Source organism: Trachemys scripta, chromosome 3, assembly GCF_013100865.1.
Source record: "Trachemys scripta elegans isolate TJP31775 chromosome 3, CAS_Tse_1.0, whole genome shotgun sequence".
NCBI classification, from domain to species: domain Eukaryota; kingdom Metazoa; phylum Chordata; order Testudines; family Emydidae; genus Trachemys; species Trachemys scripta.
In genome coordinates, this window is record NC_048300.1 from 41,394,951 (window position 1) to 41,416,961 (window position 22,011).

Genomic DNA, 22,011 nt, shown 5'->3' on the forward strand with positions numbered 1-22,011 from the left:
TGTGGGTCAGGGGGGTGAGAGCCCAGGGCTGGGGAGGCAGGGGGGTGTGGGTGGTGGGGGAGAGCCCAGGGCTGGGGCGGCAGTGGGGTGCGGAGAGGAGCCCAGGGCTGCGACGGGGGGCAGACAAACATTTTTTTGCTTGGGGCGGCAAAAAACCTAGAGCCGGCCCTGCAGACAAAGGGTGGGAAGGGAAGCAGAGGCAAGGAGTTACTTGCACAAGGTCATTGGCAAAACCAGGAAGAGACCCTAGCTCTCCTTACTCCCAGCCCCGTGCCACAACCACTGGACCACACTGTCTCTAAACACTGGTGCTTTAATTCTCTGCTATATTGATGCTATGATGTGGCATGAATTAATTGGACTTTGTTGTGCTATTTTGTGGGGCATAAGAGTAAAGCTCACTTTGCTTTCAACACCACAAAATTGTGCCATTAGCCCAGTAAATTATGCCGGCTTTTAACTTTCATTTTCCATTAAAATAATTCAGACATCAGGAGTACTGAATATCTGAAGACCTCAGATCTGATTCTGACCTCATTTAGGCCCAAATTCAGCAAAGCACTTAAGCAAAGGCTTAACTTTAAGCATATGCTTAGAACTCATTGAGCAATTCTCAATTTGAAGTTAAGTCCTTTTCAGAATTGGGCCTTGGATTGGTTTTATTCCAGTGTAACTCCACTGCCTTCATTACGGTTACCCCTGATTTACACACCGGAATAACTAAATAGAATCAGGCCTGGACGTTTTTGGACCTGATGATCATCTCATGCTAGTGTAAATCAGGAGTGACTCCATTTAAGTCAATGGAGGCACATAGGCATGAAATCAGTTAGATCAGAATCAGGCCCTTACATTTTTTCCCTCAAATAAAAAATGTGAAGGCTTGCATTGGCTCAGCGATAGGAGAAAATTGAGAGGAAGACAAAGGTATTGCCAGAGGGATGTGAGTCAGTGCCAGACAAGTAGAGTCTGGGAAAGCTTTTTAGATCTTCCTTTCCCCCTCCCCCTCATTATTACTACTAGCATGCCAATTCATTTGCTTTGGAGAATGGGGGGAAGGGAAAATAAATTGCTGCCATCTGTAGGAGGAGATCAGACAATATGCCCTCGCAGGAGTTATCCACACATCAGCTTTTTAATCTCATTTATATGCAGACTTTTATTTGCAGACTTTGCTGAACCTTTTAAAATGATCTTTTGTGAGTTGATGGCTATTTCCAACAGATTAAACTGAAAGGAAAAAAGGAGAACAATCAGCTCTGAGATTCTGTCTGTATAAGCATCCTAGGGCCGGATTCTTTGTTGTTCTGCACCTTTTATGGTCATTTACACCTGTGCAGAGTGAGTGCAAAACAGCATCACACCAGAATGGTAGCATTTCACACTCATTTTGCACAGATGTAAATGACCATGTGAGGTGCAAGGCTGCAGAAAATCAGGCCTCCTGATTGTCAGAGTCCAACATCTTCTCCAGGAGGGGGCAGCATGTGATCTCTCTCCTGCCATCCTGCCTCTGACAGAGGCTAGGGACACCATTCCTTACCCATCCTGGCTAACAGCCATTAATGGACTTAACCTCCATGAATTTATCTAGTTCTCTTTTAAACCCTGTTATAGACCTAGCCTTCACAATCTCCTCAGGTAAGGAATTCCACAAGTTGACTGTGCACTGCGTGAAGAAGAACTTCCTTTTATTTAAACCTGCTGCCCATTACTTTCATTTGGTGGCCCCTAGTTCTTATATTATGGGAACAAGTAAATAACTTTTCCTTGTTCACTTTCTCCACACAACTCATGATTTTATATACCTCTATCATATCCCCCCTTAGTCTCCTCTTTTCCAAGCTGAAAAGTCCTAGCCTCTTTAATCTCTCATGTGGGACCCGTTCCAAACCCCTAGTCATTTTAATTGCCCTTTTCTGAATTTTTTCTAATGCCAGTATATCTTTTTTGAGATGAGGAGACCACATCTGTATGCAGTATTCAAGATGTGGGCGTACTATGGATTTATATAAGGGCAATAAGATATTCTCCATCTTATTCTCTACCTTTTCTAATGATTCCTAACATCCTGTTTGCTTTTTTGACTGCCGTTGCACACTGTATGGACATCTTCAGAGAACTATTCACGATGACTCCAAGATCTCTTTCCAAATTAGTTGTAGCTAAATTAGCCCCCATCATATTGCATGTATAGTTGGGGTTATTTTTTCCAATGTGCATTACTTTACATTTATTCACATTAAAGTTCATTTGCCATTTTGTTGCCCAATCATTTAGTTTTGTGAGATCTTTTTGAAGTTCTTCACAGTCTGCTTTGGTCTTAACTATGTTGAGCGGTTTAGTATCATCTGCAAACTTTGCCACCTCACTGTTTACCCCTTTCTCCAGATCATTTATGAATGAGTTGAATAGGATTGGTCCTAGGACTGACCCTTCGGGAACACCACTAGTTTCCCCTCTCCATTCTGAAAATCTACCATTTATTCCTACCCTTTGTTCCCTGTCTTTTAACCAGTTCTCAATCCATGAAAGGATCTTCCCTCTTCTCCCATGACAACTTAATTTACATAAGAGCCTTTGGTGAGAGACCTTGTCAAAGGCTTTCTGGAAATCTAAGTACACTATGTCCACTGAATCCCCTTTGTCCACATGTTTGTTGACCCCTTCAAAGAACTCTAATAGACATGATTTCCCCTTACAGAAACCATATTGACTTTTGCCTAACAAGTTATGTTCTTCTATGTGTCTGACAATTTTATTCTTTACTATTGTTTCAACTAATTTGCCCGGTACTGACATTAGACTTACTGGTCTGTAATTGCCAGGATCACCTCTAGAGCCCTTTTTAAATATTGGCATTACATTAGTTATCTTCCAGTCATTGGGTACAGAAGCCGATTTAAAGGACAGGTTACAAACCATAGTTAATAGTTCCGCAATTTCACATTTGAGTCCTTTCAGAACTCTTGAGTGAATGCCATCTGGTCCTGGTGACTTTACTGTTGAGTTTATCAATTAATTCCAAAATCTTCTCTAGTGACACTTCAATCTGTGACAATTCCTCAGATTTGTCACCTACAAAGGACGGCTCAGTTTTGGGATTCTCCCTAACATCCTCAGCCGTGAAGACTGAAGCAAAGAATTCATTTAGTTTCTCCACAATGACTTTATCGTCTTTGAGTGCTCCTTTTGAATCTCGATCGTCCAGGGGCCCCACTGGTTGTTTAGCAGGCTTCCTGCTTCTGATGTACTTAAAAAACATTTTGTTATTAGCTTTTGAGTTTTTGGCTAGCTGTTCTTCAAAATCCTTTTTGGTATTTCTTATTACATTTTTACACTTAATTTGGCAGTGTTTACGCTCCTTTCTATTTACCTCACTAGGATTTGACTTCCACTTTTTAAAAGATGCCTTTTTATCTCTCGCTGCTTCTTTTACATGGTTGTTAAGCCACGGTGACTCTTTTAGTTCTTTTACTGTGTTTTTTAATTTGGGGTATACATTTAAGTTGGGCCTCTATTATGGCAGTGGTCCCCAACGCGGTGCCCATGGGAACCATGGCACCTGCTGGGGCATTTATGTGCACCCGCCTAGTGCCCAGCACGGGAGAGAAGCCATGGCCCTGTGCCTGCCGGGGACAGAGAACTCTGGGGCTGCAGGTGCTGGTGTTCTCAGTCCCTGGCAGGCGCGAGGCCGTGACTTAAGCCAGAAAGAAGCCGTGGCCCCATGCCTGCCAGGGACAGAGAACTCCGGGGCTGCTTGGGGCGGCAAAAAGCTGGGAGCAGGCCCTGGCCAGAGCACTGCCGCTGGAAAGCCAGAGCATCGTCCCCTGAAGCCGAGCCCAGGCTGTGGTGGCAAAAGAGGCTCCCGGAGTGTGTGAGGAGCCGGGGAGGGAGAGAAGCGGGGCCCGGGATGCAGGGGGAGAGGAGGGGTCCTGCTGCCGCCACCGCTACCACCACTGCTGCTGCTCTGAGTCTCCCCAGGGTGGCGCGGCATTTCCCCGCCTGATTGGGCTGTGCAAGGCGCCGCCGGGATGGGCAGAGGGCGTGGATCCCGGCTCGCACGCTGATGAGGTGAGTGGCTGGGCAGCCCAAGCTGCCAGGCAGCTGCCCCTGGACCCAGCACACCATGCACCTCCCCCACCTCAGCCCTGCGCTGCTTGCCCCGGGTCCCTACAGCGGCAGGGGCGGAGAGAGGCAGAGCCTGGCTCTGAGGGGGCAACGGGGGATACTGCCCCGCCGGGGGACCCCCATGGCTCGGGCACCTGAGGGTCAGGGTCTGTCCTCTCGGCTCTGCCTGCACAGGGCTGGGGAAGCAGCGGTCAGCGCCTGTCCCTCTCTGCCCTTGCACCCCCCATCCCGCTTGCAGCCTCTTCACTTGTACCTCCCCCCCATCACTCCTTTGCCAACTCCCTTCCCCTTGTACTCTTCCTTCACCTGCACCTCTCCCCTTGTACCCTCCCCCAGCCCTCTCCTCCCACACCTCCCACTTCTCCTGCACCTCTTCTCCCGCAACCCTCCTGATATCCCCTCTCCTCCTCCACCCTCCTCTGCGAGTACATCACACCCCACTTCTCTGCCAGTGTAGAACCCCCAAGCACTCCCACACCCGCTCCTCTGCCTGAACCCTCTTTACTAGATCCCCATCCCTTTCCGGGTACAAGGTTTGAGGGTTAGTCCCTATGCCTTCCATGTGCATTTGGGTGTGGGTGGAGGAGGGCACTGGTGGGAGAAGAGAGAACCCAGGGCTGGGGTGGGGGGCAGGCAAAAAATTTTTTGCTAGTGCCCAGCAGGGGAGAGAAGCCGGGGCCCCGCGCCTGCTGGGGACAGAATACTCCGGGGCTGCGGGTGCCGGTGTTCTCTGTCCTCGCGGATTCTCTCCGGCTTCTCTCTTCTCTCTGGATTAATATATTATGTAATATTAAATATGATGTTTTTCATATTATTTAATGTACAAATACAAAATAAGCCTTGAAAAATTGTTGGCACCCGCCACACTCTTCTGAAAACATGAATGTGCTACTGGCCACAAAAAGGTTGGGGACCACTGTATTATGGTGTATTTTAAAAATGTCCATGCAACTTACAGGGATTTCACTCTGTCACTGTACCTTTTAATTTCTGTTTAACTAACCTCCTCATTTTTGCATAGTTCCTCTTTCTGAAATTAAATGCCACAGTGTTGGGCTGATCAGAGCCATAGATAGATTACTCCTGGAGAAATTCTGCACCACTACACGTGCACAGAATTCACGTTCCTTGCAGATTTCTTTGCTTCCCTCACAGAAAAATGATTTTCTGACAGGGAAGCAAAAGGAAGCTGCAAGAACAGTTACACACCACTCCCTAGCAGTGCAGGTACATTGCTGGAGCAGCCAGCGGAGAGATAAATCACTGTAGGGCTGGGGACACTCCAGCCAGTGGCTCCTACCCTGATCCAGGATCAGGTGCTAGTCCCAGCTGGGTTGGAGGAAGGAGAGGATGGGACTTCCTCTTCCCCAGCAAAGAGTGGCTAGAGCTGTGTCAGACACACCCCCAGAAGCTTATCATCCTCCCCTGCTTCCTGTCCCCATTGCTCCTCAGCTGAGGGGGGAGGGCTCACTGTATGGGGAGCTGCTCACCCAACCCTTGTGCATCTAGACCTCCCATACCCAGTCACCTCTGCCAAGCCTCACCCCATACACCCAGACCCCCCCCTTCCATACACAGCCACAAAAGAGAGAATCAGCATGTGAGGCTGTAATTAGAATCCTTTTAGAATACTCCAGCCTAGGATTTGGTCCTGGCTATCACAAAGCATCCCTGGAGCCATATCCTGCCAGCCCTGGACCTTATTCACCCAGGGCTCCATGCAACAGGAAATCTGCCCTTGGATGGTTGGAGAAGCTTGAGGCGATGCAAGGTGGTAATAACCCCCTCTCTATCAGGAGGCTGAAGCCTACCACTGCCATCCCCCCAAAAGTATGTGGTATTGGCTAGGGCAGCGGCTTGGGTAGGTGCCCATGGATTAACTGATTCAGAATATCCGCTGGACAGCTTTGCCAGCAGGCCTCATATGGAGCTCCAGCCACAAATTATGAGGTGTGCTCCTCTGAAAAAAGCCCTGCCATGGAGGCAGCATTGCAAATACCTCCTGCCCTTCCCTTTGGAGCACAGCAATGTGTGTACCCCTTTGAATCACTGTGGGTGGATCCAACTATTGGCTTCAATGGGAGTTCTGCAGAAGTAGCAATGGTAAGATATAGTCCCAAGTCTGAAATGCAGTCTGATGGGCAAGAGGACTCATCCAGACTACTCATCCATTGCAATAATTGGTCAGCATGCTCTTCCCATCTCTGACAATAGCAGGTATATCCCAGAGTGATATTCTGCAGGTTAATTAAGTAGATTTTAGTTCTAGTACTTAATGGTCCCAGCCACTGCTAGAACATTTTTACCATCTCTTAAATGCAGGGCAAAACTGCAACTGTTTCTTGTAACACACAGCTGGGGATACCCAGAGCTGCGAGCCACTGTGTGACCTCTCTGCCTAAGCAAGAAAGAGTTTTACTCGTGACTAGATTGTGTCTCACTTTCCTGCCACACCAGCCCGTCTTCCTCACCAGCAAACTCCCCAAGGATCTCCCAGCCTAGTAGGTAACTATCAGTGAAATCCAGCCCACAAGCTCCTCAGAGATGCTTCTCTGCGATGTACCACCCCACCACTGTGCTTTCACAGAATAGATCAAGTTTGCTGCTCTGCTGAAGAGTCAATACATCACAGCTTATTCATTTAACTGGGGTAAACACACCCATCTCTTCAAACACAGCACTGAATTGGTTTATAGTAAAACTATAACAAGTTTATGAACAAAAGAGCATGGATTAAGTGATACCAAATAAAAGAGATACAAGCAGAAATGGTCACAAGCAAATAAAAGTGAAAATGCACATCTAAAAGTCTAAAATTTAAACTCAACAAGCTACAGCCTTGGTTCAAGGTCACTTTCTTACCAATCTTTTTATTTCCAGCCATGGCTGACTCTCTCTCAGTCAGGACCTTCCACAGAACAACAAGGTGCTGGGTTTCCTTTTTCTTTCTAGGTGAAAGATCTTTGCCTAAGCAGGTTTCTCACCTATGTTCAGTTCCCTGAGATTTCAATACTCTTGGTTGAAGGGCCCATCTTTTTCATCTTGCAAGAACTCTGGCCCCTTGTGTCTGTCCAGTGATGGATACCAAGATGCCATCTTCTCTCTCCTTATATCTTCCTAAACTCACACTTTTGTCCCCAGACTCAGGATGATCTCATGCTGTTTTTCCCTTCCAGTGGGCTTCCCATCCCCCTGCTAATTCATACGTAAATTGGGCTTCCATTGTTTTAATTCTACTAATCTTAATTTATATACAAGACAGGTAGGTAGCTGTCTTCCTTCCTATCTGAGAGGAAAAACTGATTCTCTCCTTTTGGTCACAGACTTTAAAGCATAATATTAGTGAGTAACCGTAATTCCTCATCTAGTGTTAATACATACATTTCACAATGATATTAATCACCATTGTCACCAGTTCGCATAGGATAATCTGTATCTAAAATGGGTCATGGAAATTGTGACAGTAGTCAGTTGGGGTACACTGGCCTGGTTAGACCAGCTGAAACTCACTGGTACAGTCCATCTGGCACTGAGGTCCTCTTGGGGTCATACTACTTATGCCATCAAAAGGTCCTTGGAGACTAAGGTTGTCATTTTTGGCATACATCTACATTAATCTCTACCGACATTGTTACTTTAATATAGCCACAGGCAGACATTCTGACAACCATCCTGACAACCACCTTTTAAATCTGGAAACATACACATGAATCTCGACAGTGAAAAACCCTGGAAAGGAAAAATAACTTGTCCTTACTAGGAGTAAACTATATTTTAGAATTTAGGTTCTACAGATGAAATTTTCAAATGCACTCAGCATTGGCCTAATCCTGAGACCCTTAAACTCAATGGTAAAACCCCCAACTCTTAATTAATACTAAGGGCTTTTGAAAATCTTGCTTTATGTAAATTAGAAAAACACTGTGTGGAAGCTTACTCATGTATTCACACACGTATATGTATGATAGAAACAAAGAAAGGTAAGATCTATCTGTGTCTGGCCTAGAAACTAAGGGCCAAATTCTGGTCCCAGTTACTTTGATGTATATCAGGAGTAACTTCAGTAAAGTCAGTGAAGTTACATTGATGCACAACTGAATTAAGTGTAAGGAGAATCAGACCTCGGGGCTCAAGTCATTATGAAGATACACAACTTGACTGTTTCAGTTTTCTTAAATATTATCAACATAATTACTCTCTAATTATGTATTAGAGACCCAATGACTGCAGCATAGAAAATAAGAGGACTTAAGTCTATCTTCCTTTTTGTTTTGTAGATCATGCTATTCTTCACTGAACTTAAAGCTCAGGGCTTAGTAATAGATATTTCACCTCTAGGTCTCCAGTTCAATCTGGTCCAGGTTGATAAGGACCAAATATAGCTAACAACTGATGGCTCCTTGACCTGTTTAACTAGTAGGTAGTCTCAGCTTTAGCTGGGTTCCTCACAGAGATATGTGCATGTTGCAAACACCATCAGCACATCTGGGGCCTTCTTGCCATTCTCAGAAGGAAATCCAAAGCCACAGAGACTGAACTATCCTCTCACCCATGGAGAGGCAGGCAGAGCAGTAGGTCAGCTTGCACTGTCTTTGCCAGTGCTCTACCTGCTCTGTAGATAAACAACATGACTTCTGTCTCTGGAGCTGCCAACCTGGGATCTTTTTTAAAATAATTGGAGGAGGAATAAACCCTCTAATGAAACTGAGCATTCTAAATGCATCACAGGGTTGCTTTTGTCATTAAGCACCAGCCGCGTGCCCAGCACTGCACAAAAAACACAGAGAAAGACCCAAGAAGATTATGACCAAAGGGCTAAATTTTGCCTGTCTGCTATATAGGTGTATGGAAAACTGGGAAGAGCTGTTTCCCTGCCTTGAGCCCCTTACATGAGGGGTGATGCACAGCCCAGCTGGGCTCCTTTATAATGCCGCCAAGAGTGTAAATCACTCCAAAGGGGCATGAAAGAGCAGGGCCTTATCCCCACACCCTCTGCACCAGCCAGCAAAGCTAGCCAAGCACAGAGAGACGCACATGCTGCACCAGCTTAAAGGATGGTGTATGGGGATGCTCTCCCCATGCATCTCTGAGCTCTGGAAAGGATTGTGCCACCCTGAAGCACAATCCCTTTGGAGTTCCCACCTGGGAGATGTGCCCCAAGCCCTGTGGTGGTTACCAGCCTATGTACCAATTCTATTCCAGCTAGTAACCTTGCCTGATGTTTTAATAGCTCTTTAAAGCCATAGAATATTATTTAGAGTGGAGAAGTGACAATTTTCATCAAAGTTTTGCCAGGCTGTATTAATATTTTTAACATATCACAAAATAAAAATATTTCACCACACACTAGTTACAGAAATGGGGATTGTGTCAACAGTCAGTACTCAAAGTGAATCAACAAGTTGCCACTCTAATTTGTTTTAAGGCCTTTTATGATTGGAAAAAAAAAATCATTTGCAGCCAAATCTCCCTTTTGCATTCATTCACTCTCTCTCTCACACACACACAAACACAAACCTGGTGGGCGAAGAGCCCTCATTCTAAGTTTCTACTTGAAGTAGATATTAATAAGTTATAAATCCCTGAAAATGAGGGTGGACCATGGAAATGCTGGTATACCCTTTATTAAGCAGTGCTGCCAAGAGCCACTATAAAGTTAACTACTTTTATAGGTTATACCTATTGCATTTTTAATTGTAACAATCTTGTGAACACAGAACTTCATGGCAAAGGTACAGAATAAATCAGCCAGTACCATCAATACAGAGAACACTTACAGTGCCCAATGTCCAAGGACAATCGTTCATAAGTCAGCTGCATGGTGGTCAAATCGTAAAAGGGTATTGATTAGTTTATATTCCATTGCAACTTCATTGTGTCTATTTCAAAATCATAGCACATCTTAGCATTTACTATACAATGCATTTCGGAGTTTTCCATATTAAAAACTTATGCTTGCCATGGCCAGAGAGATCTAAACTTGTTACTATCTGGCAGCTGTTCAGTGGCCCACATGAAATGAATCGGTGGTCTCAATTTAGCGCATGGTGAATGAGTGTCTACATCATACCACCACTGTCATAGCACAAACTAGTACTCTCAGCAGAGAGGCCAAGAACAGAATTGGCATGAAGACTGAATTATCCTCTCAGGTCATACTGATAGAGGGTAGAATACATTGACACTTTCCACACTTTACCTGCTCTGTGGATAAACAAAAGCCTTTTGCAATCAAGCACCTTTCTTGAGCTAAGTTAACTTAAACGATAATACTCCAATAAATACAGAGACTTCTAGAGCAAATATCACTGACAGTCAGTAGAGAAAAAAAGGATGAATTTTTAACTTGAATTTAATACTCTAAACCGGCTGAAGTTTGTTCAGAGTGGTAAAAAAGCTCTCACATAAAGCTTGCAAATACATTGTGTCATGTCCAAAACAGTCCAGAAACTTTTATAGAACAAGAAGGCTACCAAGCTAGACCAAACCAAACACTCTAAGTAAAGAAAAATGGTCCTGTTTCTGATTACACATACCCAGTTTTTACTCTGGTCTAACGCCTTTGGCTTCAGTACAGTTACTCCCAATATACAATGATGTAAATGAGATCAGAATCAGACCCAATGATCATTTTAAAACAATGAGTGCAATATCCAGGTGGCAATTAAAGAAACTCATTCCACACATGTAAAATAAATTCCTGCCCTTTATTAGTAGAAATGAACCTGCCATCTGCACCAGTGCAAAGTCTTATTGAACATATTATCCACTCATTGAGTTCATTGGAGCAACTGTGAATTGACATCATGAGGCAGTGATCCCTAGTGGACAGAACACTCAGCTAGGACTCAGGACAACTGAGTTCTGTTCCTGGCTCTGCCACTGGCCTGCTGGGTGATATTGAGCAGGCTTTTAACCTCTGTACCTCAGTTTCCCATCTGTAAAATGGGGATGATGTTTATCTCCTTTGTAAACTACTTTTAGACGTACCAGTGAAAAGTGCTGTATGACAGCTAGGCATTATTATTAAATGAGATCAGAAACTGACCTTGTGTTTCTAAGTTCTAGCATGCACTGGCAAAAGGCAAACATTTGAAGTGAAGGAAAGAATTATATACGGAGATACTATCTCATAACTGGAAGGGACCCTGAAAGGTCATTGAGTCCAGCCCCCTGCCTTCACTAGCAGGACCAAGTACTGATTTTGCCCCAGATCCTTAAGTAGCCCCCTCAAGGGCTGAACTCATAACCCTGGATTTAGCAGGTCAATGCTCAAGCCACTGAGCTATCCCTCCCTCACCAAGTGAATGACTGATGATAGGTCTTGAAGTTCTTTAGAAGTGTGTAAAGAAGGCAGAGGTGGGGAAGAAAGTTGCACAAAATTCTGCCATACCTAAGCTACCACAAGGTGAAGACTTTTTCAGCAGTGCCAGCCATATAGGACACTATCAGTTTTTCATTCTTGATTAACTGAGTGCAGAGAAGAATCAAAGACAGAATACACAAGCTCTTTAGTCTGCCCTGTTACAGCCACACACATGTGCATTTCAGGTGCATGTTAAGTTATAGTGCAGATCTTGGCCAGAGTTCACATATTTTTCATAGAGATCATGATACATGTTGGAGTAGGTTCTCAGAGGTGCTGAGTACCCACACCTCCCACAGAGACCATTAAGCAATGACAGATTTAGCTACACTAAAGTCTTATCTGCACGGAGACATTTTGTACCTGTTGTCAGCAATTGTGGCAATTTCCTTGGTACAGACAACCAACCCATATGGGTGGTTGAAGTGCTCGGGTATATTGGGCTAACCCATTTTCAGCACCACATCAGGAAGACCCTCTCTAAACTGTTATCACCAGTGCGGCTTCACCTGTTGCTGACAATGGATGTTCTCGTGTAGGCAAAGCACATGAACCCACTGCAGGATGTTTGCGACTATCTCTCCCTCCAGTGGCTAGAGCCCTACCAAGAGGGTACAAACCCTTACACTACTAATACTTTCTCCTTGAGTTCAGATAGCAAAGGTATGTGCTTTTGGAAAAGGTGGTTGTAAGTTCTATACTCACCCATCTGCATTGACCATAGCCCACCCAACGCCTGACCTTTTCATGATGCCATTTGATCCTCTTTCAAATCCTTGCCTGACACTCTGCCTCCTTAAATTATTTACAGGGTCAACAAACTAGTGTCCTTCACTTCCCTAAACAGTTTGCAGTGTTGCTATGTGCAGTTATGCAGCTGGTTCTGTCCACTCTAGCAGTAGCTCATGCATAGTTTATAATCAGTCTTAAACATTTCAGGATCCTATTGGCCAAAAAGCAATTTGTAAATGACTTCAGTGGGAGTTGGGTCAGACTCTTATATGGGTACAATTCCAAATGATATGAAGAAGAATTGCATCCTTGCGGGCAGAATTGGGCTCCAGGAGTTGGATATATTTTTAAGACAGAGTACAATATTGGGAGCATGCACTACTGTAGACATCAGTGACTAATGGCAGCAGAGTTGGGTTTTTTCCCCACATAATAAAGCTGTACACTCAACATGGGCCCTAGCTGCTGAAAGACACTTAAGATTTCTCCCTCCTTTTTTATCATAATGATATTGTGGAGTTTAACAGGATTAAGGAAACTATTGTGCAGAATTTCAACCATTTTACTTACAGAATTGTCTTTCTAAATGAAATGAATTCCAGTAGAAGAAGACACAAATATATTTGGGCAATCTCAGGCCCTGTGTGTGAATGAAAGGGACACAAAACCAATCACAGACAAAGTGACCTTCTTAAGCTTCCACACAGCAAAAGCAGTGTGGTCTAATTGATAAGGCACTGGCCTCGGAGTCAGGCGTGCTGGGTTTTCGTCTCAATTCTACCTCTGACAAGCTAGGTAATCTTGAGCAAAATCACTTCACTTCTCTGTGATTCAGTTCCACATCCTATAAAATGGGAATAAAGATATGTATCTTCTCTTATAATTCACTGTGAGATCTACAGATAAAAATCACTGTATGAGAGCTAACAAGCATGGTTTATATAGGATAAGTATTAAAAACACCTGCCAGCCTATTGAACTCTTTGCTTTAAGAGATTCAGATGAATGAGTGAGGTTCATGTGTGGAACCTCATGGAAAATGACAAACCCTTTTGAAATGTATTCTTAAATTACCCCAGAATTTATATGCTGAATTTTAGCCCAGAACAATTTTTACAACCAATTCATAAACCCCTCAAAATAAGGGGCTTTTAACAAAACATGGACAGAGTTAGCAGTAACAGTGACTTTTACTATCATTACTTTGCAATCACAGAAACTCAGCCAGAACATGCATTTGGACTTCTCTAGCTTCCCAAAAGAAAAATATTATTAGATCCCAATTCTGCAAGATACTTAGTGCCTTCTAGGAGTCACTGGACCTTCTCATTAAAGGTGCTTAGCGCCTTGCAGACTGTCTCTCTTAATGTGGTTCTGCTCCTGGGAAAGCTTCCATAAAGTGAGTGGATGGCTACAATATTGATCAACAGCAACAAGAGAAGACATCTGACTTCGGAAGACCACAGATCCTCAGATCCAGCTTCCTCCTAGGTGTTCTCCCAGCCCTTCCTACACTGATAGTCCTCAGCCAATAGGTATTTCCCAGGCTTCTCTGCTGTACTACCCATAGCTTTTCCCACCTCAGTTATGCTCACGTGAGCACTTGGAGATCCTAGTGAATTTTGAGATCCTTGGAAGAAAGGCAACATATAAGTGAAAAATACTGGTTAATATTAATATTGTTATATGACCTCTCTGGTGATCATACGAGTGTAGATCCTAATATTATGCTTAGTTTACATGACATCTTATGGACATCACTTATTGATTCATTGTCCAGGGGCACTTCCTGCATAGCACATTTGTTCCTGGATTCCCTCCCTTCCACCAAGCCTGAATCCTATGGCTAAAGAGCACAGATGGTGCATAGCTAGTAGAGAGAGAACACATTATCAGCTACATGAGGATATGGAAATATTATATAGCCACCTTTCCCCATCGTTAGCCCTGTGGGCACCTTTTCCACTGGATTCTCACTTTCCTTCTCCTCTTCACCATATGCAAAAGGTATGTAAACTAGGTCTAGTGTAATTTCACTATAAATAAGGTCTTGGTAATTTGGGGCAAAATGACACCTACTTACATCTACCACAGTAAAGATGGAAGTATTTCACTTACAGTGCATTTAGGTGGGTCATTCATCTGCAAACTGCACTAGAAGACAGTGACTTTAGGGTTATGAATTTTGCCTTCTGACCACAAGTTGAAATTCCATACACAGACGTACTGATTCAGCGATCACAATCTAGTCACATGCTCCATATTCATTCTCTCTCTCTCTCAGGGAAATGAGACATTACCTCGGCAAGTCGAGAATGCTTGTGAACGTTCTCTCCTTTCTGCACACTTGGAGCAAGCTGCTGCAAGACGCCCCGGCTGCTTGTGAGGGCTCGTGTCAGGCGAGCAAACTTCCCCCAGCCTTGAGAAAACAGAACAAAGATTACACAAGAGATACAAGAAACAATATGCAATTGTATTTAAGGAAGACTATCCTTACTCAAGGGATCAAATTCAGCAGTGATAAACGTGGTATAATTTAACCACATGCCAGGTGGAAGTGAGTCAGTAAACAGGTGTCAGTGTGGCAAATTGGCCAAAAAGTTTGGCAATTCAATGGCTGTGCAAGAGGACAGTTACATGGATTGGGTATTACCTGGGGACAAAATTCTGCCCTGGAAGAATCACCTATTGGAATAAGTGATCTGATTCAGATCTCACATCAACACAGGAGATGCTTCTGACCTATCCAGGTGAGAGGCCAGAATCAGGAACAATGAGAGTTATAACAAAAATTGAATCTGGCCCCAGATGTGTTTGGATGGTGTGGATGTAAGCAAAGAAATAGACCATACTATATGATCTAACTAAAAAAAGTGCAGATGAAACCAGCCACATGATTTTATACCCTCTGCAGATGAGAGGAAGGAAAAAGCAAATATTTTTTTCAAACTTTGCAAAAACATTCAGCTGCTGGGGAGTAGAATTTATATGCTGAATTTTAGCCCAGAACAATTTTTTACAACCGATTCATAAACCCCTCAAAATAAGGGGCCTTTAACAAAACACCAACAGAGTTAGCAGTAACAGTGACTTTTATGATCATTACTTTGCAATCGCAGAAACTTAGCTAGGACATGCATTTGAACTTCTCTAGCTTCCTAAAAGAAAAATATTATTAGGTCCCAATTCTGCAAGATACTTAGTGCCTTCTGGGAGTCACTGGCCATCTCATTAAGGGTGCTTAGCACCTTGCAGACTCTCTCTTAATGTGGTTCTGCTCCTGGGAAAGCTTCCATAACCTTCTGACGCCATTAAGAAAAGAAATTATACTATTTTTTAAAGAGCAACCTGGATTGCTACTGTGCAAGTCTCCTATTAAAGTCATTGGGATTTGAGTGGTTAGAGTGCTGCCCAGTACTTCGAACATTTCCTGTCAATGCCCTGTTGTGAGAGTGTTTGCTGGAATGTGTTTGCGCTAAATAAAAGGGTGACACAATAAAGAAGCAAATTACATGGATTTGCTATTCAGCAGAACCTTCCTAGCCTGGGGCTGAAAAGGTGACTTGATATATGTTTCTTAAGGAAAGTGCAAAGGAGCAACCCTAAAAAAGGTGTGGAATCAGCCAAAAACAATTGTTGAGGTAAAGAATGTCTCTTACAAAGCCAACATTGAAGCTGCCGCCCCTCCCCTCCCGAGGTCTGATTGATAGAGCTGGCTGGAACCAACTGCCTCTTTCCTGTAGAATTCCGCAGTAATTAGACTTTTCATTTCCATCCACTGGGGCAAATCTCATCTGAGTAAGGAGCACAGTGTTTGCCCCAGAAAGAAAGATCTCTTCAGAGAAACAGATCACCTTTCCAAATACAGAGGCAGATCCTCAGCTGAGATTAATCAGCACAGCTCTATTGACTCCAGTGCAACTATATTAATTGGCCCCAAATCTGTTATTTTTCACAATAGTCAGACTGATACATTTTCGTGGGAGCTTTTTAAGTACATTTCAAAGGGAATATTCTTCCCTTCCTGTCTATGAGTAAGTCTCATTAACATTAATGGGCCCAGTCCTGAAGCCATTACTCACTTCTTATTCAGGCAAAAACTTTGAGTAGGCCAGTTGGTGTTATGAGAACATGCTGGGGGAAATTGCTCCTAAGGGCCAGATCTACAGCTGGTGTCAATGAGCATAGACCTTCTAAAGCTAATAGAGATGATGTAAGTTGGTGTGTCTCCATTAGCTTTAGAAGATCTATGCTCATTGATACCAGCTGAGAATCTGGCCCTAAGACCTTCCTTTGACATAACTTGGATATCACATGACTCCACTGACTTCACTGGAGTTACTCCTGATTCTTCACTGACTTACACCACTGTAAATCAAGATCACTGGATTTACAGTGGTGTGCATCCAGAGAAACGGGGGGGGGGGGGGGAGAGAGAATTTGTTCAAGTGTCAGTAAATAGAATCACACGGGTTTACAGTCTCATCTTTATAGTATGTGATATAAATAAAGCATGTACACCATATGAGTATTATTAGCAATTAATGCTGTCCATGGTGCTGAAATGAAGTGTTCTATGCTGTGTGTAAAGATTATACACAAAATAATATGTTAAATAGTACCTAAATGTTGCAAAGCCAAGCACTCAGACAGGAAATGCCAGAATTAAGGCTGTCCACACAAACATAATTTGACTCCCTTGTCCACATGCATTAAGATACAGTCTTTAATTACATTATCACATACAATTCTCCCACCAGGATCCCTGCCTCACTCAGTGCACAGAGCTCAATTAATGAGCAATTATTCAATATTTTATTTTATCTTCATTGAACAATGTGTGGCCCTAGGCCTTATTTAAGTCACACTATTCAAACTCTGCCCTGAGCGGGTGTGTAATTTTCTAGGTTTTTAAAAAAGCAAACTGTGGAATCATATTGACACCCACATGGGTTATCAGCAGGATTGGAACCTTTAGATCCACTACAAGGCTATTTGCCCCTTGAGTTAATGGATTTACCAATAGCAATAGTAGGTTGTCATCCTTTATGTGGACCAGAGTAGAGGCAGATGAGACACACACATTGCCAGTGGGTTTTACAGATATTTGCTGAGAGCAGAAGAATGAGGAGACTTGGAAATCTGGGGTCCCATTCCACGTTCAGGAAGGGAGTGTATTCTAGTGGTCACCCTTCTGCCCCTGTCTCCCTCAGTCTGTCCCTATGTCTTTCCCCATTGCCCCCCTGCAGCATCTCATTGCATTTCCCCACCTCCACCTTCTTATCCCAGTTCTACTCTAATCCTCTGACCTCCCTGTCCAAGTCCCAGTCTTCTCCCCACCTCAGGCTCCTCATCCCAGTCTATCCACAGGCTCCTTGCCCAGAGTCCCAGTCTCTCCCCTTCCCAGCTCTCAGTCTTAGTTCCGTAGATTCCAAGACCAGAGGGGACCACTGTGATCATCTCGTCCGACTGTCTCTATCATACAGGCCACAGAATTTACCCAAAATAATTCCTACAGCATAGCTTTTTATAAAAACATCCAATCTTGATTTTACAAATATCAGTGATGGAGAATCCATCTTGATGCTTGGTAAATTGCCCCTCACTGTTAAAAATGAACACCTTTTTCCAGTCTGAATTTGTCCAGCTTTAGCATCCAGCCATTAGATTGGGGAATACCTTTCTCTGCTAGACTGAAGAGGCCATTATTAAATATTTGTTCTCCAGGTAGGTACTCCTAAATTAATAGAGTTACCCCTTAACTTTCTCCTTGTTAAGCTAAATAAATTGCTTTCTTTGAGTCTATCACTACAAGACAGTTTTCTAATCCCTTAATCATTCTTGTGGCTCTTCTCTAAACCTCCTCCTGTTAACTTCCCATCCCAGTTTTCCCATCCCAGGTTCCTTGTCTCAATCTACACCCTCCCTGCACCCACCAGTCTGGTTCTTGTCCCTTCTGCATTTGAGACAGGTCACTTCCTCCTCCATACTGTGTGGTCACCAGCAAGGGGGCACTGAGATCACGGAGAGACTCTCCCTGTTCTTAATTCTGGTTTCCATGACCAGGATGACATGCAGCACTAATTTCAGGGAAAATCCCTCAGCCCTGGGCTGGAGCATGCTCAGTACAGATAGAATCCTGAGAGAATTTAGTTGACAAACTTTAACAAGTCTCTACTGAGAATGCGGAAACAAAGTTTTTCAAAGGCTTATAACTTGGCCAAATTTGAGCTGTTTTCATAGGGATGGCAAAAGGCACATCCCTGGCCCAGGGCAATTTTAAGTCTTTGCTCCAACGAATGAAAACATTAGAATGTCTCAAACAAACAATTATAGGATTTTTTTTTTTTTTTACACCATGGACAAGCGAAGATATTTTAACCTAATCTCATTCTCTGATATGGCTCAACCATTGATGATGAAACTTTAAAAATAAATTCAGCCTGTGGTAGACACCTGGTGAGGAAAATTTCAGTCCAAACAGTTAGAGATGGGCAAAGTTATAAGCAACTGAAAACAGGATCATATAAAGAGAAGTGTCATGCGAACTTAACTATATAAGCAGAGCTGGTAGTATTGCCTATAATGAGACTGCAGGCCCAATTCTCCTCTTGCTTATTCCAGATTTACATTATTGTAACTATTGATTTCACTGGAATTGCCTCGGATTTACAGTTGGAAGAAGAATCAGGCCCTGTGCCTGAAGAGTGCATAATAAGTATGTGAGTATGCCTTAAGCGGAGCTGAGCTTTGTGAAATTTTTACCATAGAACAAAGGGTTAGTAAATGTCATTAAATTTTATAGAAATGTAAGCAGTGCCATGTAGATGCAAAGCCTATCTATGGCCAAAAAGTATATTATGCTTTTCAAGTAACATTAGCTATTATGAAACAGAGATTCTCACTTCTTTTGTTCATTTCTGTTCCTTATTTAAAAAGCGCTGGGAATATTCTACAGTAATGGTCTAAACCCTACTGCTTACTGTAGCAATACTGCTGTGTTTTGGGCAATTAGTGTAAAACGCCATCCTTTTATTTTTAAATGGAAGGAAAAGAAAATTGTGGAAACTCCAGCGTATACAGTGGTTCTATATATTGCATCACAGAGACAACATTGGCATCAACAGCACCTACAGTAGAATGCTCATTTGTCTCTCAGTACCCTAAGAGGAAGAAATCCCTCTTGATCTTATTACAGCACATTACTACAGAAGCCTGAAGGAAGACAAACTGCCTGTAGGTACGCAGACATTTAGGGCAAGGACTGATTACTCTCATTAGTCAAAGACAGACCAAGAAGTGATGGACTTATTTACTTTCTCTGCTCTAACTTATCAGAAAAAACATTAAAACTAAGAGCCATTAGGCAGTGGAACAAAATGCAAAGAAAGACTAGAATCACAGCTTTGGAGCTCCTGAAGTCAAGATTTGACCTATGTTTCAAAAAAAGGTATAATGGCATCAATCTTGCCATGATGACGGGGAAAACAAACAGACTAGACCACCTAGATTAAACAGTTGTTTTCTTCCCACCCAAGGTGATAGGCATTTTCCTATACCTGAAACCACCCACTTTTTCCCTCTGGAAAAAAGTTAAAATGGTATTATGTGAAACTCAAGACACTCATTATGCAATTCACCTTATAAGCATATTTATTTTTCAAATAATCAAAAAGTACATATAATATTGTCCAAGAAGCCAGCTTGCATTTCTGGAATAGAACAATACCAGTATCCAATCTAATAAGAATCTTGCCTCCCACTCTTCTGTTTTTGTTCTTCTGTTGATACGTTAAGCACCTGTCCTGTGATGAAGTTTTGACCAAACCAATCTGAACAAACTCACTCCACTAATACTGAGCTGGCTCAATAAGAGTGGAGGTCTTAAAAAGACAAAATTCTGAATTCAACTGTCCTGCTGTCCATGACTTCACTGTCACAATTTTTCATCATTTTGATGTAACCACTGTGATACAACCTCCTTTGCAACTGTAGATGTGGGCAGAAAGCTAGACCTTCAATCTCGAATGCTAGAAGAAAAGGAAAGAACTCAGGATCGCAAAACCATCAGCCGTGTTTCAACCTCCTCTTCTTCCTGTTCTGGGCTCCACTATGGCCTTGTATTAGGCATCAGTTATGTCGGCTAAGAAAATGAAACATCCCACTGCTATGCTGAATTGATTTTGTATTTTATTCTTGTGAAGTTCTAGTTCTTTTGTTAACTGGCTCAAGTTAGATTTATACTGAGACCACAAGAGTAGCGTCTTCCACTTGTGACCTGACAAGTCCCCCCTAAATCTGCTTCAGTTGCTTTTGTAAGTGAAGGCCACTAGCCATTTGGAGGCTTGAGAGAAGCAATTCCCAAGGGTATGTCTAACTACATGGGAGCGAACCCCCCAGCCCAGGTAAACAGACTCATGTTAGTGGGGTTTGCACCAGCATGCTATTAGTTGCACAAACATTGTGGCACCAGTGTAGGCTCAGGCTAGCTACCCGAGCACAAGCCCACCCTGTCCCCTGGGTCTAAACTTGGGTGTCTAGACTGAGCCACTGCTGATGTTGCAACATCCAGGCATATTAGTACAAGCCCCGCAGCACGAGGCTCTCTCCCAGCTGTAGCATAGAAATTGTGTAAACAGACTGCTGAGCTCACCTGTTAGAGAGGCACAAACACTCTGTGGGGGCCAGACCAGGAGCTCCATAGACAAGCCTAGCACCAGAAAGCCTGTTCATGGCTGGAGCTTCCCCAGCATACGAGTTGAGCCTCAAACCTCATGTTTGAGAGGAGGAGTTACCTGGCCAGAGCCCAATTGCCATGCCTGGGTGACCAACTGTGGGCCCCCAAAAGCATCTCTGAGCCTGCACATGTGAACTGAGCCTGGGCAGGGGCGGTTTTGTAGAAGACACCTGGAAACAGGGAGTCGGGTTACAGCAACTGCAGGGAATGCAGTCCAGAAGTTTCACCATGCAGCAGAAGGGGAGACTCCATTTGGGGTCAGTCTAAGACAAAGGGCTTGGGACTGACCCCAGCTCCACAAATGAGAGACTGAACCCCAAGATTCTGCTTTGCTTGTGAGGACTGACTGCCAGCTGTGCCTGGTAAGCTGCCTCTGCACTGGGGCCCCTTCCCTTGGAAGGGGAGAGCTATCAGCTTACCAGGAAGGTGTGCCAGCCCTTTTCACTGAGCTCCAACAACAAGCTGCAGCCTGTGGGAGACATTCGAAGCATTTTGATATTCTTACTTAGTTCATGGACATTGCATGTTCATTGCTGGGGGACTGGCTGGTTACTCAATTATTTGAGATCCTGGATTCCTGCCCTGTTCCCTTTCCATTCCGTTAACATACTGCTATACATTCTGTGAGTAATGTGTCTGCTGGTCCTGGATTTCCTGTAATTATACATTTTAATGTCCCAGAGGTCATAGCTGTTGTCTGTTAATTTATGAATTGGGCCATTAGATGAAGGCACTGAGTACAAAAGAACCCAGGCCCCGCTTCACTGACATTTCATGTACCAAATGCTGGGTAATAATAGGAGAGGACTCCATGTTTCTAAAACTAACCGTGGTCTTAATTAAGAGAACTATTTACAGAGATGCTGCAAATGCAGCTAGCATTCCAGCCATGTGTAAACAGACTGTCTTCATGGTGTCACCGCCACCTTCCCTCCTGCAGACTGTGCTCTTTCCTCCAAGTTCCATGCGGATTGCTACAAGCAAGGTCCTCAAGAGGGAGTAATAAGTGTCTATATCACTTTTGGAAACCAGAGGTCCCCCAGGA

At 43.6% G+C, this 22,011-nt stretch overlaps 1 protein-coding gene across 1 annotated transcript in view; it reads right to left on the bottom strand.

Moving 5' to 3' along the window:
• The window catches only part of LOC117874389 (potassium voltage-gated channel subfamily H member 1-like), an 81,744-nt gene that overhangs the window by 23,223 nt on the left and 36,510 nt on the right, over positions 1-22,011 (bottom strand). The window contains exon 5 of the mRNA XM_034764463.1: positions 14,530-14,648. Within this exon, the coding sequence (XP_034620354.1) occupies positions 14,530-14,648 (119 nt within the window). The remainder of the gene's footprint in view (positions 1-14,529; positions 14,649-22,011) is intronic.